The 19,079-nt window shown below is 40.2% G+C and overlaps 1 protein-coding gene across 2 annotated transcripts in view; it reads left to right on the top strand.

The window, feature by feature from the left end:
- CACHD1 (cache domain containing 1) overlaps window positions 1-19,079 on the top strand; it is a 125,098-nt gene that overhangs the window by 13,624 nt on the left and 92,395 nt on the right. Inside the window, exon 2 of one of the 2 annotated variants that reach the window (XM_024764775.1) lies at window positions 14,628-14,776. In XM_024764775.1, coding sequence (XP_024620543.1) covers window positions 14,769-14,776 — 8 coding nt within the window. In that variant the 5' untranslated portion in view covers window positions 14,628-14,768. Of the gene's footprint in view, window positions 1-14,627; window positions 14,777-19,079 lie in introns of those variants that run through there. The other variant, XM_024764774.1, reaches the window with a different exon arrangement.

The raw sequence follows: 19,079 nt of genomic DNA, 5'->3' as shown, positions 1-19,079 counted from the left end.
CTGTCATTTTGGAAAGATAGTATGAGAGGGGATTCCATAGTTGTCACATTTATGTGGTTCTTTATCTATTTCCTTAATGTTTCCATGTATATTTTCTCATTTTTAGCTGCTTAGTGACATTGTAAAAAGTGCAGGTATTATTATCCCATTTTCCATTGAGAATACCATATCTCAGAGGGGTCACTGTAAGTGGTTCAAGGCCTCAGAGTACTAGTAAAACGGCAGAGACAAAATTTTTAATCCTAGTTTTGTGCTTTCTTTGTTTAAATTATCTTGGCTATGAGAATAATCATCATTTATTGAATATGTATTATTAATCAAGCACTGTCCTTAAATCTTTTCTCATACAGCCACATGGCTTGTTCCCTTACATCCTTTCAGTGTTAGTTAAGTGTTACCTCTCACTGAGACCCTCGCTGACCACCCATTTATAAATGTTATTAATTGTACCCACCTTTACTTCTTACCTCTTTCTTGCTTTATTTATCTCCTTATAGTTTATCACCTAGGACTTCTATATGCATTTTTTAAATTGTGTATCTTTTTAAATAGAATATAAGCTCTATGAGGATAGAGATTTTTGTCCATTTTAGTCCTTGATGTACCCTCCGTACCATGAAAAAGTATCTCAATGTAGTAGATGGTAGGTACTCAGTAATTATTTACTGCATGAATTCATAATCCTCAAAAAAAAGCTGGAAAAGTTTCACTGACAAGGAAAATCAAACCAAAGAAATATCTTGTATAAGGTCACCCAACTGAAAGGTTAAGAGAAGCCAATTTGGGATTCAAGGGATTTAGATTCAATGCTCTACTATATATTTTCAAAATTTTGTTTCCAAAGGTATGAGGGAGATACTGCAGAGACTGGTACAGAAAGTAAGGGCCCAGGTTCTGTGTTTTTCCTCTCCATTCCCTCCTGCAGCAATTTACTTTACTTGTTTGATATATTGAAGTTTAGTATGAAGTTTTGTGTTTTTTAATGGTCTACCGCTTTAAAAAAGGAAAGATTTACAAATCATTATGCTACATCTTGCTGCTTTCCAGAAAAAAAGTCATGCAAGGTTGAACTTGAATTGGTTTTAAAAGAAGTACAAAAATATTGTGGTTAAAGGATATTCCTCAAACTTTGGAAGAGGTAAGAAGATATTAAATACTATAAATGTTTTTGTAGCAGAAAGAAAATTTGTAGTATCTGTTACCTCTTCTAAAAATAAAAGTTGAGGGAACCCAAACTCCAGAGTGTGGGGACCTTGTCAGCATAACTCACACTGTAGTACTTTATAGATATTGGGGAATGAATGGATAAACTAGAGTATGAGCTCTTTAAGGGGGGAGATTCTGACAGTCGATGAATTCAGCAAACATTTGTTGAGGACTTACTATATACTTGCCATTGTAGGAGGAGAAACAAAGAGCTTATGCCAAGGACATAATTAAGTCACAGGAGACATGTGTTCATATATTTGGTATATCTTGCTAATCTCTTGCAGGTGATGGCCCAAAGGAGAGAAATGCCCTCTTTAGGCATTTATGAGAGGCAGAATGGTGGTCTAACTGGACTATGGATCCCATCTAGTGTGGCAGTATTTTTGGTTATATTCCAATTATGTATGTTTTTCTAGAATTCTAATTAGTGGGAGATGGGTGCAAGACCTAGTGTGTACCCAGGTTGTGTTGCACTTTGGGAAAGGTGGTGTATTTGACATGATGGTCCATGTTCATTTAACAAAGGCTGCTTCGCCTGAGTTATCCCGTTAAAATTTTACCACAACCCTGTGATACAAACACAATTCCTCTCACTGTTTTAGAGTTGAAGAAATTGAGACTCAAAGCTATTAGGTAATGGTGCCCCAAATCATTCTTGCATTAGGTGATAGGGCCAGAATTTTAACTGTAAAATCCATGTTCTTAATCACTATGCTATGTTGCTTTTCATACTTCTTCCATTGCCAATCCTTTTATATGTTTTCAGTTTTTAAGAGGAAGGTGGTTTATTCTCTCCTGAGAGTATTACACATTAACCAAAGTAAGATAAATATGTCTAAACATTGTTAAGTACCCTGATGAAAACTCAGCTGGTAAATGAGGAAAAGATGGAGTTTAAATACTCAGTTGACATGGGCCAAACAATGGTGGAGGTGCCGTCTGCCTTTTAGCTCTAATAAATCACAAGGATATAACTTGTGTCTTACGAGGAAGAGCATTCTGTTACTAATGGATTATCCTGCAGGAATATAAACAAGATATAAAAATAAATGCAGTCCTTGATTTATTTAAAGAGCAGACTCCTTTGTCTTTTTCACAGTTCATCATTATTCCATTATTACCATACCTAAGTCAGTTGGTTCTAATTTGTGTCATTGTGGAACTTCTATGGGGCTATTGATTTTTTTTTGTTTTGTTGGGATTGGGGGGGGTAAATAGTATCCCCTAAAGAGGAACTTTTAACTAATTGAGTGAGTGAAAAATCTACAGCTATTGGGCTAGTCCATAGGGTTTAAGTATAACATAGTGAGCTTCCTTTGTGTTGCTCATGAGTAGAAGTTGATAACTCTTTGAAATTCTTACTGTAGAATTGTGGTTGGTACAGCGTTTGTTCATGCAGTTTCCACAGAGAAGGTAACAAACCTTTAGCTACCTCAGAACTCCCAGGTTCTCTCCCAATATGAAGCATTTAACAGTAATCAGGGATATTTGAGGAACTGCTCAGCCAGCTTCTTAGAGGGAAAAAAAAAAAAAACCAAAACCAAGGTGGGCCAGGAGAGAGAAAGCAGCCTGATAACTACCACCTCACTGTTTAAGAAATGGCAATTTGGAATTTGAAGCATTTAACTATCTTGCTTATATTTTCAGGAAAGTATATATGCAGCATATGCTCTGAATCCTTGTATATATTTGGAAGTGAAAATATGTGTGTATGCATGCATGAAAGCTTTAATTCCTGTACTAAATATAGACCAGCTGACTTCAGGGGTACATACTGTACATTAGCCAATGTACGCCTGGTGTTGAGATAAGCTGAGATAATCCTGCTCGCCTGTTCGCTCTCTCTCTCACATACACACACCCCTCCTGTATACTCACACATTTTGTTATAATGTACTATGTATCTGGTGCACTGTGTGTAAGTACTCTGCATATGTTTACAACACAGTGTTCATTTTACATTTGCATGTGCACACATATACCAATTATAGAAAAGGAATTCTCTATATCTCCCACCACCACCATCACACACTATTTAGGGCTTGAAAATTACGGCTACAGGCTTTTTGTGGTGTTGTGTTGACAACAACCCAGAGTAGCCCATTTCCTCATTCCCTTAATTCCCACACTTGGTGTTCCCGCCCTTTGGGAAGGAACACATGATGGGGCTGGTACCGTTTCTCCATCAGCAGAGGCACGGGAGGAGGGGCTATTGCAGGCAGGCACAGCTGGAGAGAATAGGCTGCAGCCCGGAGAGGGGCTGGCAAGGCCTTTGGGGCAAGCGGGGAGAAGACATGCAAGCTCCCGCCACGATGTGCATCTCTCCGTGCTCCAGCTGGAGCTTCAGCTCTTCAGATATCTCTGCCATCCACATGTGCGCAAATGCCTTCTTTCAGTGACGCAGACCCTTGAAAAGTACAAGCCTGGGCTTTTGACTTGAACACTCAAAGCTTTATTTAAGTAGAAGGGGATAAGTTGAGTCTAAGTCCTCGTTCTAAAACCAGGAAGACTTCATCATGAGAAGTGAACATTCCACTAAAAATGGAAACAATTAAGCCCCTTTTACACACATTTTTAGTATCCTGAGGTTGGATAGTATCAGGAAATGCTGGTGAGAAGGTAGCGGCCAAGATTTCTTCAGATCCCCCCCTCTGCCCCCCAACTCCATCCTCCATCTGAAACTGCTGCTTCTACTAAAAAAAAAAAAAAAAAAAAGCTCAGATCATCTGCACTGGTGGAATGCATAAACAGAAGCTCAAGAGTGTATTCTAATACCTAGCGAGCAACTGAAGAGCAGGGACCAACTTACCCCTAATATATTCACGCAACAGGAAATACTTGTGGCAATGATGCAAAGGAATTAATTGCTGCTAATATCAAGAACCCTGAATTGGCTGAATGCTTTGAAAATCTGGTTCCATGAAATAACATGTGGTATGATAAAATTGGAAGCTTACCAAGAACTACAACTTTATTTATAATATTAGAAGATTCTGGGCAGGTAGAGATCATGTTGAAATAGCTGCTCATGGGCGTTCTCACTGGTTGTTACTTAAGCCGCCTTTAGTCCTTTTATATGCTGCAAAGAGCATGCTGGCTTTTCTGCAAAGTCATCGAGAAGTGTCACTGTCACATCCGCTGACACTCATGTCGTGCACCACCCTCTAGGGGAAGGTGTGAGCGTGAGTCCTATGGAAGCCAACAGCCAATGAAGAGCACGCATACCCTGGCTCTTGTGTTCGCCATCCTCCCTGTCGTCAGATAGGGGATAAGAAGACCTTCCTAAATCCAACTGTCAGTTAGAGAATGGTATCAGATGCAGCTTGGCAAGGGAACACACAGAACAGTTCAGAGAAGGATATAATAAAATTGTTATGGTTGAGGCAAATACCCTCATTCCTCTGGTGTGGAACCCACATGGGAAACGTTACTTTGTGTCGTTATTTCTAGCGAGTCTTAATAGCAGTGCATTTCCTGCTAGCATACAGCATTTGCACCTCATCCAAGTGGTCTATGTGAGTGTTGCTGTTTTTCCTAGTTATGAAAAAGCAGAAACCAGAAACTTTATCTCTGTATTAGTACTTCAAGCTTCAGGCCTGCATCATAAAGGCCCCTAGATCTCAGGGGCTGATTTATCACTACTCAAGTATCTTGAAACTAAAGCCAAGAAGTGGCTTTTCTATCTACTGAGATAAGTATATTACAAGCTGGTTTTATTGTGTGAATGTAGGACCAGGGGAGAGAGTGCCCCTACCTCCTAAGATAGGCCATACTGAAGACTCGAATGATTATGGATACTCAAGGCCAGGCTTCAACAACTGAAGAAATCAAATGTTTATAAGATGCTTTCCCTTGTACTATTATTTTTCCTTAGTTTTAAAGGGAATCTACATTGTGAAAATTTGTTGCTCAAAGAATGCGATATGATGTGCCTTAGGCTGTCTTACATTGACTTATATTTTTATAACGGGGGAGTAGGAGACCTTAGACTAAATGTAATTAAGCCCTGCTGCTGTTAGAACTGCAATGAAGTCCTAAAATGACACGATGTTATGTTCCATTGGAAAGGTAAGTTGGGTTAACTTATTATTAAGAAAGAGGAAATGGAAACATCTAGCTTTTTTTTCATTGTGTCTTAAGATTGTCTTCCCAAGAATTGGATTTAATGAGTTCCTGGCCAGGTGAAGATTAGGAAGTGTTTAGTGGCAGAGTTTTGTTTCCTTGCCAGTCTCTTCTTTCCACTTCATTGCTGAGCTAATTGACACCTGCTGCCAAGTATCTGACCCTTGTGCTCTCGGAGGGCCCGTGAAGAACCCTGAAACGCTCTGGTCAGTCGACCCCCTACTGGAGGCTAGGTCACATTTCGTCCTTCATTTATACAAAAAATGTTTCCCAAGTCCCTGCAGTGTGCCCGGCTCTGGGCCAGGTTGCAAGGTTGGGTGTAGATGAGAGGTGTTACCTGCATTTGGTGTGGGGAAAGTAGTGTGGGCTAGAGTGAAACTGCAGGCTCCCAGAGCCCTCCCAGCCGACCCCAGTGCCTCTAATTCATCCCCCACCCCACCCTGTTACTTAGAATGCTTCTAAGTTATACTTGGTGTTTCTAAGTTATGCACAGATGCTTATACTCTAAATGAGAGTTTTACATGGTAAGAGTAATGGGACTGGGTTTCCTTTCCTTTTCTCTGTATCCCTCATGGGCCACCAGAGAATTCCTAAGTTCCAGCATATTTTAACTCCTTTCCTCCCTGATTCATAAACTAGGAAAACTTATCTCAAAAGTTGTAATGTAAAATGTTCGCTTTTCCTATATGCTGTGGCCCGTGCTCCTACCCCCTGCCCCAGTTCTCAGCCTCTTGAGTCTTTCGAAGGTGAAGATTAGGTTAAACTGCTTTTTCCTTGTGAAGGAACAGGCTGTAAACTTTCAAGTCCTGAGTACTTGCTTATTTTGGTTTAAAGGAACCTCAGTCCAGGGCTCCTGTTACAGTGAAGTGGGGAGAAGTGGGTTGAAGCCTGCCCTTCCTTTTGTTTCTTTTGTTATGATCTGGTTGTTAAGGGTAGAGTGGGGTGAAAAACAGGGTAAGAGCCCATTGAGCCCTTGAGTTGATGATAACCTTGGCTTTCAGGAGGCTCGGCTATGTGTTTCCGTGACTCTCCTGGAATATCTAGCAAAAACTGCTGCCCAAACCAAACCCCATTATAATCTTTAAAGCAAACCTGTGTTTTGCTTAAAGAGAGAAGCTGCCACTCTCAACCGATTCCCAGGGCTCAGCCTCCTTCGGTTCTCTGGCATGTCAGCACTCGCCTCCTGTTTTTTCCATTGCACGCCTCCCCAGCTCAGCCACGGGGGCCCACCTCTCCCGGGATCAGGGTATGTGACCCTGGAGCCCAGACAGCCTTGCACATAAATCTTCCTGGTCCACCTGCAGTTCGTCTGTCAGCGGCTGCCCCACTTCTCCACTGGATGTGCTATTCCCACACATCCGTCAGACAACCCTGAAGCCTCCGCGGGCCATTAGAAATTCAGACGGGCCCTACCCCATCTCCGGGTCTTCATCTGTCTTGTCCTGTATCATTGCCTGCCAGGCCCAGGCTCTTCCACCCTGAGACCTGAGCTCAGAGTGGATCGACAGCCACATCACAGCTATGGCCAGTTGCCATCAGGGTACCTTCTCTGAACTGGTCCTCTTTACTCAGCAAGACTTATTCCAGAGCAGCTTGTATTATTCAGGAAGCAGATGAAGATAGGGAGCTGGACAGGCCCAGAGTTTCTGATGGGCTTGAACCAGATATGAGCAATATTCTAAGTTATCTGCCCTTTTTTGAACTGAAAGCAGGTTTTTCCAATATGGCAAGTAATGGTAGATTGAGTGGCAATGAATACAGTAAGGAATCTTTTAAGTCTCTTCTCAATGCTAGGTATATATGAAAGAAAAATGCATGGTGCTGTGGTTCAAGAGCATGGGTTCGATCTAATTATTTTTATTAGCTGATTGACCTTGCGTAGGTTAATCTATCAGAACTATCTATAAAAATAGCATATAGCAATTACCAAGCATTGTAAGCATTAAAAAAAAAGGCATCACATAAAGTTGCACTTTCAAAGTGCCTGGCACATAGTAAGCAGTGGGTAAATGCTAATTACTGTTATGTTATTAGTTTCTTGGGGGAAATGGAATCTTTAAATGAGGAAAGACCAACAATGAGTGGCACAGATGCAGAGTCCTAGGCAATTTGGGGAAAGAAGGTCCTGAGAAGGCTTCAAAGAGGTAAAAGCAGGGCTGGGACTGGAAGAATGAGTAGAACTTAGATCATTTGATCTGGGAGAGTTCACACTTTTCTGCTATTTGGAGGAGCTTGTAGCAGAAAGAGAGTGGAGCTGGGGATTAGAAGCAATGGTCTCTTTGTTTTCTGCACTTACTCAGCATGAGCTTGGGCGCACAACTGAGCCTTGATTTCCTGATTGTAGAGAAGGGGCAGGGAATGTCTGCTCTGCCTAGCTCCCAGGGTTGTTGGAAGGCACACATGAGACGAGTCAGGTAAAAATGCTTTGAAAATCGCAAAGTGTGACACAAGAGTAAAGTCTTATTAGATCCTTACGTTTAGAAAAAGAGGATCCCAGAAGAGTCCCAAACTACCTACGACTGTTAACTATGTAACCTACATGACACAGTGCTGTGGAAGAGGCACCCACAGCCCTGGTAAGGTCATAGCCCTGTGTTAACACAACCCTCCTGACTCTTCCTACGCTCTTTGGGATTCTCCACCCACAGAACCTGAGTCAGTACATAACGTCCCCCAAATAATCACAACAATGACAATAATAGTAGTAAGAACAACAAGAGTAAGTCACTACCATTTATTTGGCACATGAAATCTGTTAGACACTCTGCTAGATACTTTATGAGCATTATCCCTCTTAGTTCTCAAACAATATCATGAAGCAGCTATTGTTCTCTCCAGTTTAGAGGTAATTAAGTTGAGGGTTAGAGAAATCATTTACTTGGTTCCATTTACTGAGTAAGTGACAGAGCTTGACTTAACTCAAATTTCTTTGACTCCAAAGCTTAAGCTCTTTGTGCCATTTTGCTGTTAATTTTTAAGGGAAAAAATGCTTTTTCCCCTCCAGACCATGTGCCAGGTTTCCTGTGGAGGATTAAGCGAGGGTATGAGCTAAATGAGTGAGTAAAATGGTTAACCTGCAGGTAGTCCCTCTCCCGTTACTTACGGCTCGATTACTGGGAAATTTAAGCCCCACATTATTTCCTTATCACCACCATATGCTCTCTCCCTAGTCCAGAGACTGGGGTATAACAATGAGAATAATCCCTTGTACTCATCCTGGGCTTTATATACTCATTGTTTCATTTGAACATAAGAAGCCCTTGAAACTATGTTGTCCTGTTCTACTCATGAGGACACCAAGGCTAAGGGAAGTCAAAGAACTGGCCTAGATTCCCAGCTAATAATTGGGAGAGCTGTCTGGAATATTACAACTGTTACTAATAAAAATAATAGCAAGGGTAGGGTGTTTCTTATATCCTATAAACAGTGTACAACATGAAACAATGAGGAGGTTTCTTCCTTGAACTCTGGAAGGCAATGGTGTGATGTTCAGAGATGGTAAATCCTTGTGCTTGAGTATACTGAAAATTATGTCTATGTCACGGACATTTAAATAACCAAATCCTGAAACTTGCTGGAAAACAAAAGGTTTATTTTCTTGAGTAAATAAGGCTGGAGTCGAAGGAAAGGGGGATCAGCTATTAAATTCTTACCATGGCACAGAGGTTTCTGAATGTCAAATGTTAAACTGTTCTACATTCAATAGGAATTTTGCTATGAATCTTCAGTTCCCTAGGGTACCTTTCCTGTCGGTGCCTGTCAGCATCATTGTTATGTATTTTAAATAAAGCTTTCCCTAACATTCAAAACTCCTTCTGGCTCTTCCTTTTAGGAAAGAGGCATAAATAAAGTTTGTACTATGCCTTTGCATTTTTGTTTTCTTTTACCTTGTTCTAACTGTGTGCCCACCCCATCTCCACTCTTCAAAAGTGTAAAGCTAAGGTAAAAAGAGCTTTTAAAAAAAGGGGGGCCCCCTCTGGGGAAGTATGCAAATGACAGAAATGTCTATGGGAAAATTAAGGGAAGTGAAATTCAGCAAGAAAGAAATTCATTGATGTTGTGATGAAACGTTGTCACTGGAGATGATGACAAATTGGAATCTGTTCCCATGGGGACCGGCGCGCTACCTACTCATCATTTGACCCGTGGCTGGATGCTGGCTAGCCGAAGAATTGACCCAAAAGATGACAAGATGGTTTCAGTCCCGTCATCTCATCAGCATTCAGGAACCCCTTAGGGGTTGAAGGGGAGAGGATAAAGAAGGATAAAAGATGAAAGCTGAGCCATGGAAAGAAAAATGTTTTTAATTACAGTGAGGAGGATTGTGGGTCCACCTGTAGCTTTTTGCTGAGAACGTCCTTTGTTTTCGCCTGTCTGCAGGGATCATGGCAGGATACACACGCAGAATCTGTCTGGCCTCTTGGAAGTTTCCGCCCTGGTAGCCAGTTCTCTCGCATTTAACAGATACATTCAGGATTTAATCTTTCTGTGGGCTATCTTTACTCTAATAGATTGTTATGCTTGCCCAGCAACCTGGATTTGGTTGGCATGCTAAAAGAGATTGCTTTTCGAAAGGGAAAATCTACCCCACGGTGGAGTGTGAGGTTTCTACTGTGAGTGACTGTCACCGTCCTTGTCCAAAGGGCACAGGGTGGGTCATCTCAGGCAGTGGGGTCGCAGGAGGCCAGGCACCCCCTGGGAATCCAGAGACCCTCAAGCTCCACATGCCTCTGTTTTTTCACACATAAAATAGGAATTACGATTTCATCTTACTACTCTGTGATGACAAAAATTAACTCAGATGAAAACCCAGAGGAAAATACTGAATTCTGAAGTTCACTTCCTGCAGGATAGGAATGGTACATTCATTCTGTTCTCCTTCCAGGTTATGAACAAACTGGAACACTGTGGAGTAATCAGAACAGTTTAAGTTAGTTCAATGGAACTGATACCACAGTAGTCAGGTAACAGATAGGCATTGTTTTAGAGGATACATTATTTCAAATTCGGCCTGATCCCTTTTTCATATTGGCGGTAGAATTTAGCAGTTCTAAACTTCTTCAATTTTTTGATTTTCATAGGAATTATGAAGAATTTTAAATGAAATGTAAACTATTAAAAATCTAATTCTTATTATAAAGTAATGAGGCTGTGTATTGCTTATGGTATCCTGCCGAGAATTTCACAGCATTTGTTCAAACGGGTTTGAAAAGAAATGGCGAGGGAGGTTGCTGGTCTGTGTATTTACAGAGTGAAGCAGTGTTGCATAAAGCCCGGAGCTTTGTTCCTAAAGCAGAATGCTATTGGCTTTGGATCCCAGCTTTACTACTTACTGGCTTTGTGACCTTGGGCACGTTATTTAACCTTCAGTGACCACTTCTAGAAGATGGAGATGTGTACTTTATAGGGTTCTTTGAAGGATTAAATTGATATATACTTGTGAGGTGCTCAGAATAGTGCCCTACACATAGTTAGCCCTCAACAGATGTTGGCAATTACTTGGTTTAAATAAACAAGATAGGGTGTCGCAGTATGAAACACTGAGGGGTTTCTGACCAAGAGGTGCGAATCCTAGTGGAGAGAGCTTGCTTCTGAGACCTTTTGTTCATTGCCTTGTGTGTCTGGGCTCTGCGTGCAAGTTAGTGCCTCTGCCTATGAAGAATGAAGGGTGAGACTCACCCTAACCAGGAGGCCAAAGGCAGATACCACCCCCTGCTCCCCCACCCCCAGGCAGGGCCAATCTCCTATCAGCCAGTAACCACCCCCCCTTGGGTTCCGCAACCCAAGGAACACTTAGTTCCACGGCCAGCCCACTCTGTGCCATGGCTGATCATGTTGCAGCTTCTCTTAAGTTAGGTTTGTCTGGGGCACCATAGCTGAGCAAGTGAATACACAGGTTTTATAGGCAAGACAGTTCTGAGTTCTGAATGAGTGAGTGGGTCCTTTTGTTGTGTGGCTTATTGATATAAGATGACAGTACCTACATTGTAGGGTCCTTGTGCCCAGCATATGGTAAGTACCACTGTATGGCAGCTGTTATGATTTTCTGAAGAACCCTGAAATCTCATTGCAACAGGTTTATAATTCACAGGCTACAGTCTCGATAATTCTGATGATTTACTTGCAGTGCTTCTGTCTGAGCAGCTTTGTTCAGCTTAGCTTCAACATGTTTATCTTAGGATGGAATTCCACCTATCCTGGGTGTTCCGGTTCCTTGTTGCTGCATTAGAAAGTATCCCAAACTTAGTGACATAAACAACTGTTTCTTTATGCCTACGGATTCTGTGGTTCGGGCATTGCAAGGATGGCACCTCTGTTCCGTAATGTCTGGGGTTCCATCAGCGACGCCTGGGGGCTGGAATTATCCAAAGACTTCTTGACTCATATCCGGAGCAAGGACTGGGATGAAGACTTGCTCACCTAGGGCTGCCAACCAAGCACTTGACTGTGCCCTCTCCATGTGTCTTGGACTTCTTACAGCATGGTAGTTGAGAGCATTCCAAGAGAGACAGGCGGAAGCTGCATGCCCCTTTATGACCTAGCCTTGCAAGTTACATAGTGTCACTTTCTCTATGCTACTGGTAGAAGCCATCATAAGCCTACCCAGATTCAAGCAGTGGGAGTAGAGGGACCCCCACTTCTAAATGGGGTGCAAATTTTTATAAAATTACTGGAGTTATGGCTCAATCTTGGACACGTTAGGGCTTCTGACTTCTGCCTATAGCAAAGCAAGCCATACAATCTCTATTCCAACTACTTCACTCTGCAATTGCATAATGAAAGCAGCCAGAAACAATATGTAAACAAATGACTGTTTCAATAAAACTTTACTTATGAACACTGAAATTCAAATTTCATATAGTTATTAAATATCACAGAATACCTTTTAAAAAATTACATTTAAAAATGTAAGAGCCATTCTTAGCCCATTAAAAACTAAGCAGTGAGCCAAATTAGAATATCATGATGAGCTGGATCTGACAGCCCTCAGAATAGGAGAAAATATTTGCAAACGAAACGCCAAAGGATTAATCTCCAAAGTATACAAACAGCTCATGCAGCTCAATATCAAAAAACCAAACAACCCAATCAAAAAATAGGTGGAAGACCTAAACAGACATTTCACCAAAGAAGACATACAGATGGCAGAAGCACATGAAAAGATGCTCAGCATCACTAATCATTAGAGAAATGCAAATCAAAACTACAATGAGGTATCACCTCACACCAGTCAGAATGGCCATCATCAAAAAATCTACAAACAGTAAATGCTGGAAAGGATGCAGAGAAAAGGAAACCCTCTTGCACTGTTGGTGGGAATGTAACTTGATACAGCCACTGTGTAGAACAGTATGGAGGTTTCTTAACTAAAAATAGAACTACCATATGACCCAGCAATCCCACTACTGGGCATATACCCTGAGAAAACTACAATTCAAAAAGGAACATGTAACTCAATGTTCATTGCAGCACTATTTACAATAGCAAGGTCATGGAAACAACCTAAATGTCCATCAACAGATGAAGGGATAAAGAAGATGTGGCACATATGTACAATGGAATATTACTCAGCCATAAAAAGGAACAAAATGGGGTCGTTTGTAGAGATGTGGATGGACCTAGAGTCTGTCATACAGAGTGAAGTAAGTCAGAAAGAGAAAAATATCATATGTTAATGCATGTATGTGGAATCTAGAAAAATAGTACAGATGAACCTATTTCCAGGGCAGGAATAGAGACGCAGATGTAGAGAACAGATGTGTGGACATGGGGGGAAGGGGAGGCTGAGATGAGCTGAGAGATTAGGTTTGACATACATACACTCTCATGTGTAAAATAGATAGCTAGTGGGAACCTGCTGTATAGCTCAGGGAGCTCAGCTCAGTCCTCTGTGATGACTTAGATGGGTGGGATGGGGGGTGGGGAGGTCCAAGAGGGAGGGGATATACACATACACATGGCTGATTCACTTCATTGTACAGCAGAAACTAACACAACATCGTAAAGCAATTATACTCCAATTAAAAAAAAAAAGAATATCATGATGAGCTAGATCTGGCTTTAAGTTAGAATTCTCCAAACGTGTAGAAGAAACACTGGGGTATTTCTCAAGTGTCTGTGTGTTTGGATATGTGTGAGGGAAAGGAATGTTTGCAATTTCCCTTTTCATTTTAGAAGTGAATTTGTGAAGATGTTATTTGGAATTTCAGTCCTTTCAAGCACACCTTATCTTTATCCTGTTACGGAACATTTGTTCCCAAGGGCAATGAAGAATGACACTTGTAGGTGGGAAATTTGAAGCAGATTTGAAAATCGGCTTGAAAATAACAAACGAAGATATTCTGATTTGGTTCCATGTTCTCAGCCTCCAAGCTGTTGGATTGTGCGAGATGCACGACCCAAAGGAGATGATTAGTTCTCCTCGAGTGTGCTGATAATGAATAGCTCTACAAAACCAATTAGCAATAATTCTATCAGTCACTGCATTTGGGTAACATTTTGTTTAAGGGGAAGAAAAACAACACTGTTTTCCTTAGAGATCGCTAATTAAGCTGTGATATTTGGTGGGAACAATGGAGAAAAAAGCAGTATGCTTAGCAATTTGCTTTTGCTATCCCCATATGAAAGTGTATTATGATGAAGTGTTCTGTTCACAGCAGTTAAGAGACATTTGTCCGTGTTAAAGGTGTAACAGACCAAACACAGATCTATTTCTAACAATGTATTTTGTTTTGTATGGATGTCTGCACTGCACAACTTCAGGGATTTGCCATTCACATGGAAGGCTGTGAATGGCGCCCCCTGGAGTTGTGTAGCAGAAGACACTGAATATCATTTCCTTTCCTTCGAGTGTTTTCCTCCTGAAAAATCTGTGGGAATCGAGAACCGTGAATAGTGGCATTTTTTCTTCCAATCACTATTGTTGCTCTGTAACTCCTAATACCCACTGTCATGCCGACAATAATATCAACAGACTTCGTTTTCTCCAGCAAGGCATTTTATGGATCAGCATTATTCTATCTGAATTTCAGCACACGGGTAGTTCTTAATGTATTATAATCTATTGTAAGATAGAAGTTATTATTTTACTGCTGTTGAAGTATCGTTCTGTGCCTTCTGGGCATTTTGCAATTTTTATTTCAGTTTACACAATGAAATAAGACTTGGGTGTGTGTTTATCTTACCTGAAGTTTACTGCAGGCAGCTTGTGACACAAATTGATGAACTTATAGGAAAAAGTACAGTGGGTTATTGTCCTGGTCTTTCTATTTATTTTGCTTACTCTCATCCTACAGCTAGCCAAAAAAATCCGAGAGAAGTTCAACCGTTACTTGGATGTGGTCAACCGGAACAAGCAAGTTGTAGAAGCATCCTACACGGCTCACCTGACCTCTCCTCTAACTGCGATTCAAGACTGCTGTACTATCCCACCTTCTATGATGGAGTAAGACTTGGAATTTTTTGTTGTTGTTTAAACCAGGAATTGAATGGCTTTCCATTCATATTTAAAATACCTGTTTGTTTATTGCAAAATGTATTCCTGTCTTAAATTAGCTCTTTACCTTAACATAGACAAGTAATTCTTAAAGAAGTATGACTATATCCAGGAAACTCATGGACCTTCCCCGCTTGCCTTTTTGTCAGGCTGCAATCCAGGTTCAGAAGTATCAAGCATTGTTTGAGTACAGAGTTGACTAAGTCTAGAAAATTGCAAACATTTTTTTCATGTGTTAACTAATGCGTCATGAATAAGACAGTTTCACTGATTCTGCTAATTTGCCTAATTTAAAGGAATGCTTTTTATCTTTGATACAAGAGTAGAAAAAGCTCCCACTTCATACTTTATAGTGTGTTTAAAACTACCAAGGTAGATGTGGCTTCAGATAATATTGAAACAGAATGGTTGAGGATATTTTTATTTATTGGCATAGTGATATTTATATCTGGAGGTGTATAGGGCCATGTGATGCTGGAAACTGCTTGGAGGGGAAAGAACACTTATCTAGAGGTACAAAGAACTTAATTTTGATTTAGTCTCTAATTATCTGTGTGACCATAATCTAGTTACTTAATGTTTATTTGTATGCACAGTTTTCTATCAGTGGATAATAATCTCTATTATACCAATTTAGAATTGGCTATTTACAATAGAATGACTAAAATAAGTTAACATACTTGAAAAGTTATGAGTGTAAATGTTAGCATATTTAGTATGTATCACTCTTCTTTTTGCATAATAAGTGCTCGTGAAGCTATGCAAAGGATGGAGACAACATAGTTTTTTGGTAGTTAAGTGATGCTTTGCTTCCACAAAGAAGTGTTTACTTATTACAGCTTCTTGGTGGGCTATGTAGGTAACAGAGCATCCTCAAGTCATTTTATTTCTCCATCTGTGTGATATTAAGATGAGTCTTTCTCTCTGGCTTAGCCTGTCTGCAACCTAGTTTTTTGCTAAACTAAATGGAAAGTGTATACAATTTGGAATGAGACTGTCCGGATATGAATCTTAGCTCCAGGACTTAATACTCAGGTGGTCTCAGATATTTGATGTCTTTGACCCAGCCTGTCTTCATCCCTAGAATGGGATCAATGTTGGATACTTCACAGGATGTTGTGAGCATTCAGTAAAATCAATTATGAAAGTATTTTGCAAATTGTAATGTTCTGAACAAATATTAGCCATGATACTCATACTCTCCTATCATAGTGAACATTTCATTTTTCGTTACTGATATCATTTTTATAGTTGGGGCATCAGTAGCTTAATGTTTTTGACAGTTTGTCTCTAACCTAAAAATAAAATAAGCGTCCAGTAGGGCTTTGAACGAAAGAAAAAAATCATTTCCTGGCTGAGAGAAAAGATAGTATAATAAGGGAGAAGTCCTTAGAGCTAGAATTACGCTTAAAACACTGGTTCTCAACCAGGGTGATTTCCACTCCCCTTCATCCCCAGGGATATTTGGCAATGTCTGGAAACATTTTCAGTTGTCACAATTGGAAGGTGGGGACCGTTGCTACTGACATGTAGTGAGGAGAGGCCAGGGATGCTGCAAACATCCTATAATGCACAGGACAGCCCTGCAAAACAAAGAATTATCTGGCTCAAAATGTCAGTAGTGCAGAAGTTGCCTCAGAAGATGGGAGATCTTCATGAAATTCCTAGGTGGAACTACTCTAGATGAAACAAAAAGCTTGAATTGACTGGCGTCTACTTGTAAATCTACCCAGTATGTCACCTCCCCATTATTTTACCCCTTCGTGAATTTCTATTAATGTTTCAAGAAGTAATTCAATAATTTGCCTCGTTCCATAGCTTCCTGTTACCTCTTTTTTTCCCCTCTCCTTGTTTACCTTTGCCCTGGAGGAATTCACTGCTCCCTCATCTTTGTTCCCATAGTAAGTTTCCTCCATCTCTATTACAGTGTAGAACTGAATGTATCACATGTAGTTGTTGGTAGGTCTGCCTCCCCTGCTGTTCTGGGCAGGGATTACACCTCATCCATTTTCATCCCAGTACCTCGCAATTATGTTTGATTACTGTTTATTGGGATCTGGAATGGTTTGGATATGGGGATGAGTAAGGGGATGGAATTTCTACTTGAGAGTAATTTCTACTCTCAAGAAATTAAAAAATTATTGGGTGGGGGCCAAATACTGAACATAATAAATAGTTAGGGCAAAATGTGACACAGCAGAGAGGTGCCGTGGTTCCGCTAAGCAGAGTACTATACCAGGTGGGTGGCATCACCAAAGATTCTGTGAACTTCAGAAGTGTGCATCTAGACCTAGAGATTATCATACTAAGTGAAGTCAGTCAGACAGAAAAAGACAAATATTATATGATATCACTATAATCTAAAATGCAGTACAAGTGAATTTATTTACAAAACAGAAACAGAGTCACAGACATAGAAAACAAAGCTATGGTTACCCAAGGGGAAGTGGGGGGTTAGATAAATTAGGAGTATGGGATTAACAGATACTACCATATATAAAATAAACAACAAGGATTTACTGTATAGCATAAAAAAAAAAAAAAAAAAAAAAAAAAAAAGTTTTGGAATAAAGACAGTGGTTTCCATTTTGAATATGCTAGCATAAGGCTTGAGGTCTGAGATGCAGTCCATCCAGCCATTTGGCAAAAACTAGTGGTCTACCTTTAAGTGAATATAATAAACCGTAAAATGTAGTTTCTGCCCTCCAGGAATTTCTCACTTAGTTCAGTTTAACATCTAAGAGACTTGAATTATACTTCTAGCAGGACCCATGCTGAGTAAGCAGATGAGTATGAGAGGCTGTTCCTCCTTTAGAGGCTGGACTTCTGTGTTGAATGTAGAATGGAAACTGTGGAACCGCAATGCAATCTTCTCTCCTTACTAGGAGTAGTTGACAGAGCCAAGAGCTGCCGTTTGGGGTGAATCTGGTAAAACCAGAAGAGTTCTGATGATAAAGCTGAGTACTCAGAAGATGTACAGATGACAAAAACAGGTTCCCTCTTAAAGAGAGATCTGATCACAACCGTCTGCAGCTGGAAGTGGCAAGCGACAACTACCCTTCTCTTAGACTGAGTCTTCTTGACTAAACAAGAAGCTCACTTGCCAGAGAATGTGTGTAGGAATTTTTGGAGTGAACACTGAGCTGACACTTCTCTAGGCATTGGCTAAGCACAAATACTTTGTAAAATTGAGGCTCTTTCAGCTTTTTAATGAAGATTCAAAGATGGGAAGAGTTAATAGTAAGTTTTTGCTGTGAACCAGGGTAGGAAACCTCAGCTGCCCTTTTTCCAGTTTCTCATAAAACGCTTTAATCTGCATTTTTTAACCATTGTGGGATCCTACTGTGGACATTTTCAGTCCCTCTTTCTTATATTTCAATCCCTCCGAAAAAGTCTCCATTTTGAATCTCAGGGAGTCCATGTTGGAGTTAAATACAGAAACGAAGAACTACCAGTCTTGAGAAGCAATGTAAGGAAATTACTAAAAACAGGTTATCGTCTATGTCAAGAGATACTGTTTTTTCTCTTATGGAAGCAACATAAAGTTTCTTTTTAAAATAAATATACCTAAATTTAAAAAACGCATTAATTAAAATGAAAATATTAAGGGAATGTGACCAAAGTTTTGAAGATGATCGATATGGTAATGACTGAAGTTAAGGAAAAATGGGCTCAAGGTTGTTGAGAGAAGTCCTTCCAAATTGTAAGATTTTACTGTCCTATAAAGCAAACAACTTTTTTCTTTTTTTTTCGGTGAGGGGGATGCAGATGGACTGCACTGTGCAGCTTGTGGGGTCTTAGCTCCCCGACGAGGGATTGAACCCAGCAGTGAAAGTGCGGAGCCCTAACCACTGGACCTCCAGGAAATTCCTTATAAAGCAAACTCTTTATGCCCATGAACTGGCCACAATCATATGCACTAATAATGCCATTATAGTAAATATAAGCAAGTGGACTTGAGATAAGGGATCACCAGTCTTATATCTGGATCTTATCCATTCTTAAATACGTGGGCCCTATAAACATTTTTAAAAATGCAACAGTGACCCAATAGCACTCGAGCTATTTATTACTAACATTGTATCTGTAGCCCATTGACCTTGCTTCTCCAACTGTATTAAGGACAAGTTAGCACTAGGCCAAAATTTTTATGACTGATTTTAACCAATGGCTAATTTTTATATTTTAGACCTAGAATTTTATTTTTACTGATTTATAATCCATATTTGATTTTTTTTTTTTTTTTTTTTTT

The sequence above is a fragment of the Neophocaena asiaeorientalis genome, unplaced genomic scaffold (assembly GCF_003031525.2).
Source record: "Neophocaena asiaeorientalis asiaeorientalis breed wild unplaced genomic scaffold, Neophocaena_asiaeorientalis_V1.1 scaffold135, whole genome shotgun sequence".
Classification (NCBI taxonomy): domain Eukaryota; kingdom Metazoa; phylum Chordata; class Mammalia; order Artiodactyla; family Phocoenidae; genus Neophocaena; species Neophocaena asiaeorientalis.
Note: the sequence above shows the minus strand (reverse complement) of the source record. Positions and strands in the feature narration are given on the sequence as shown.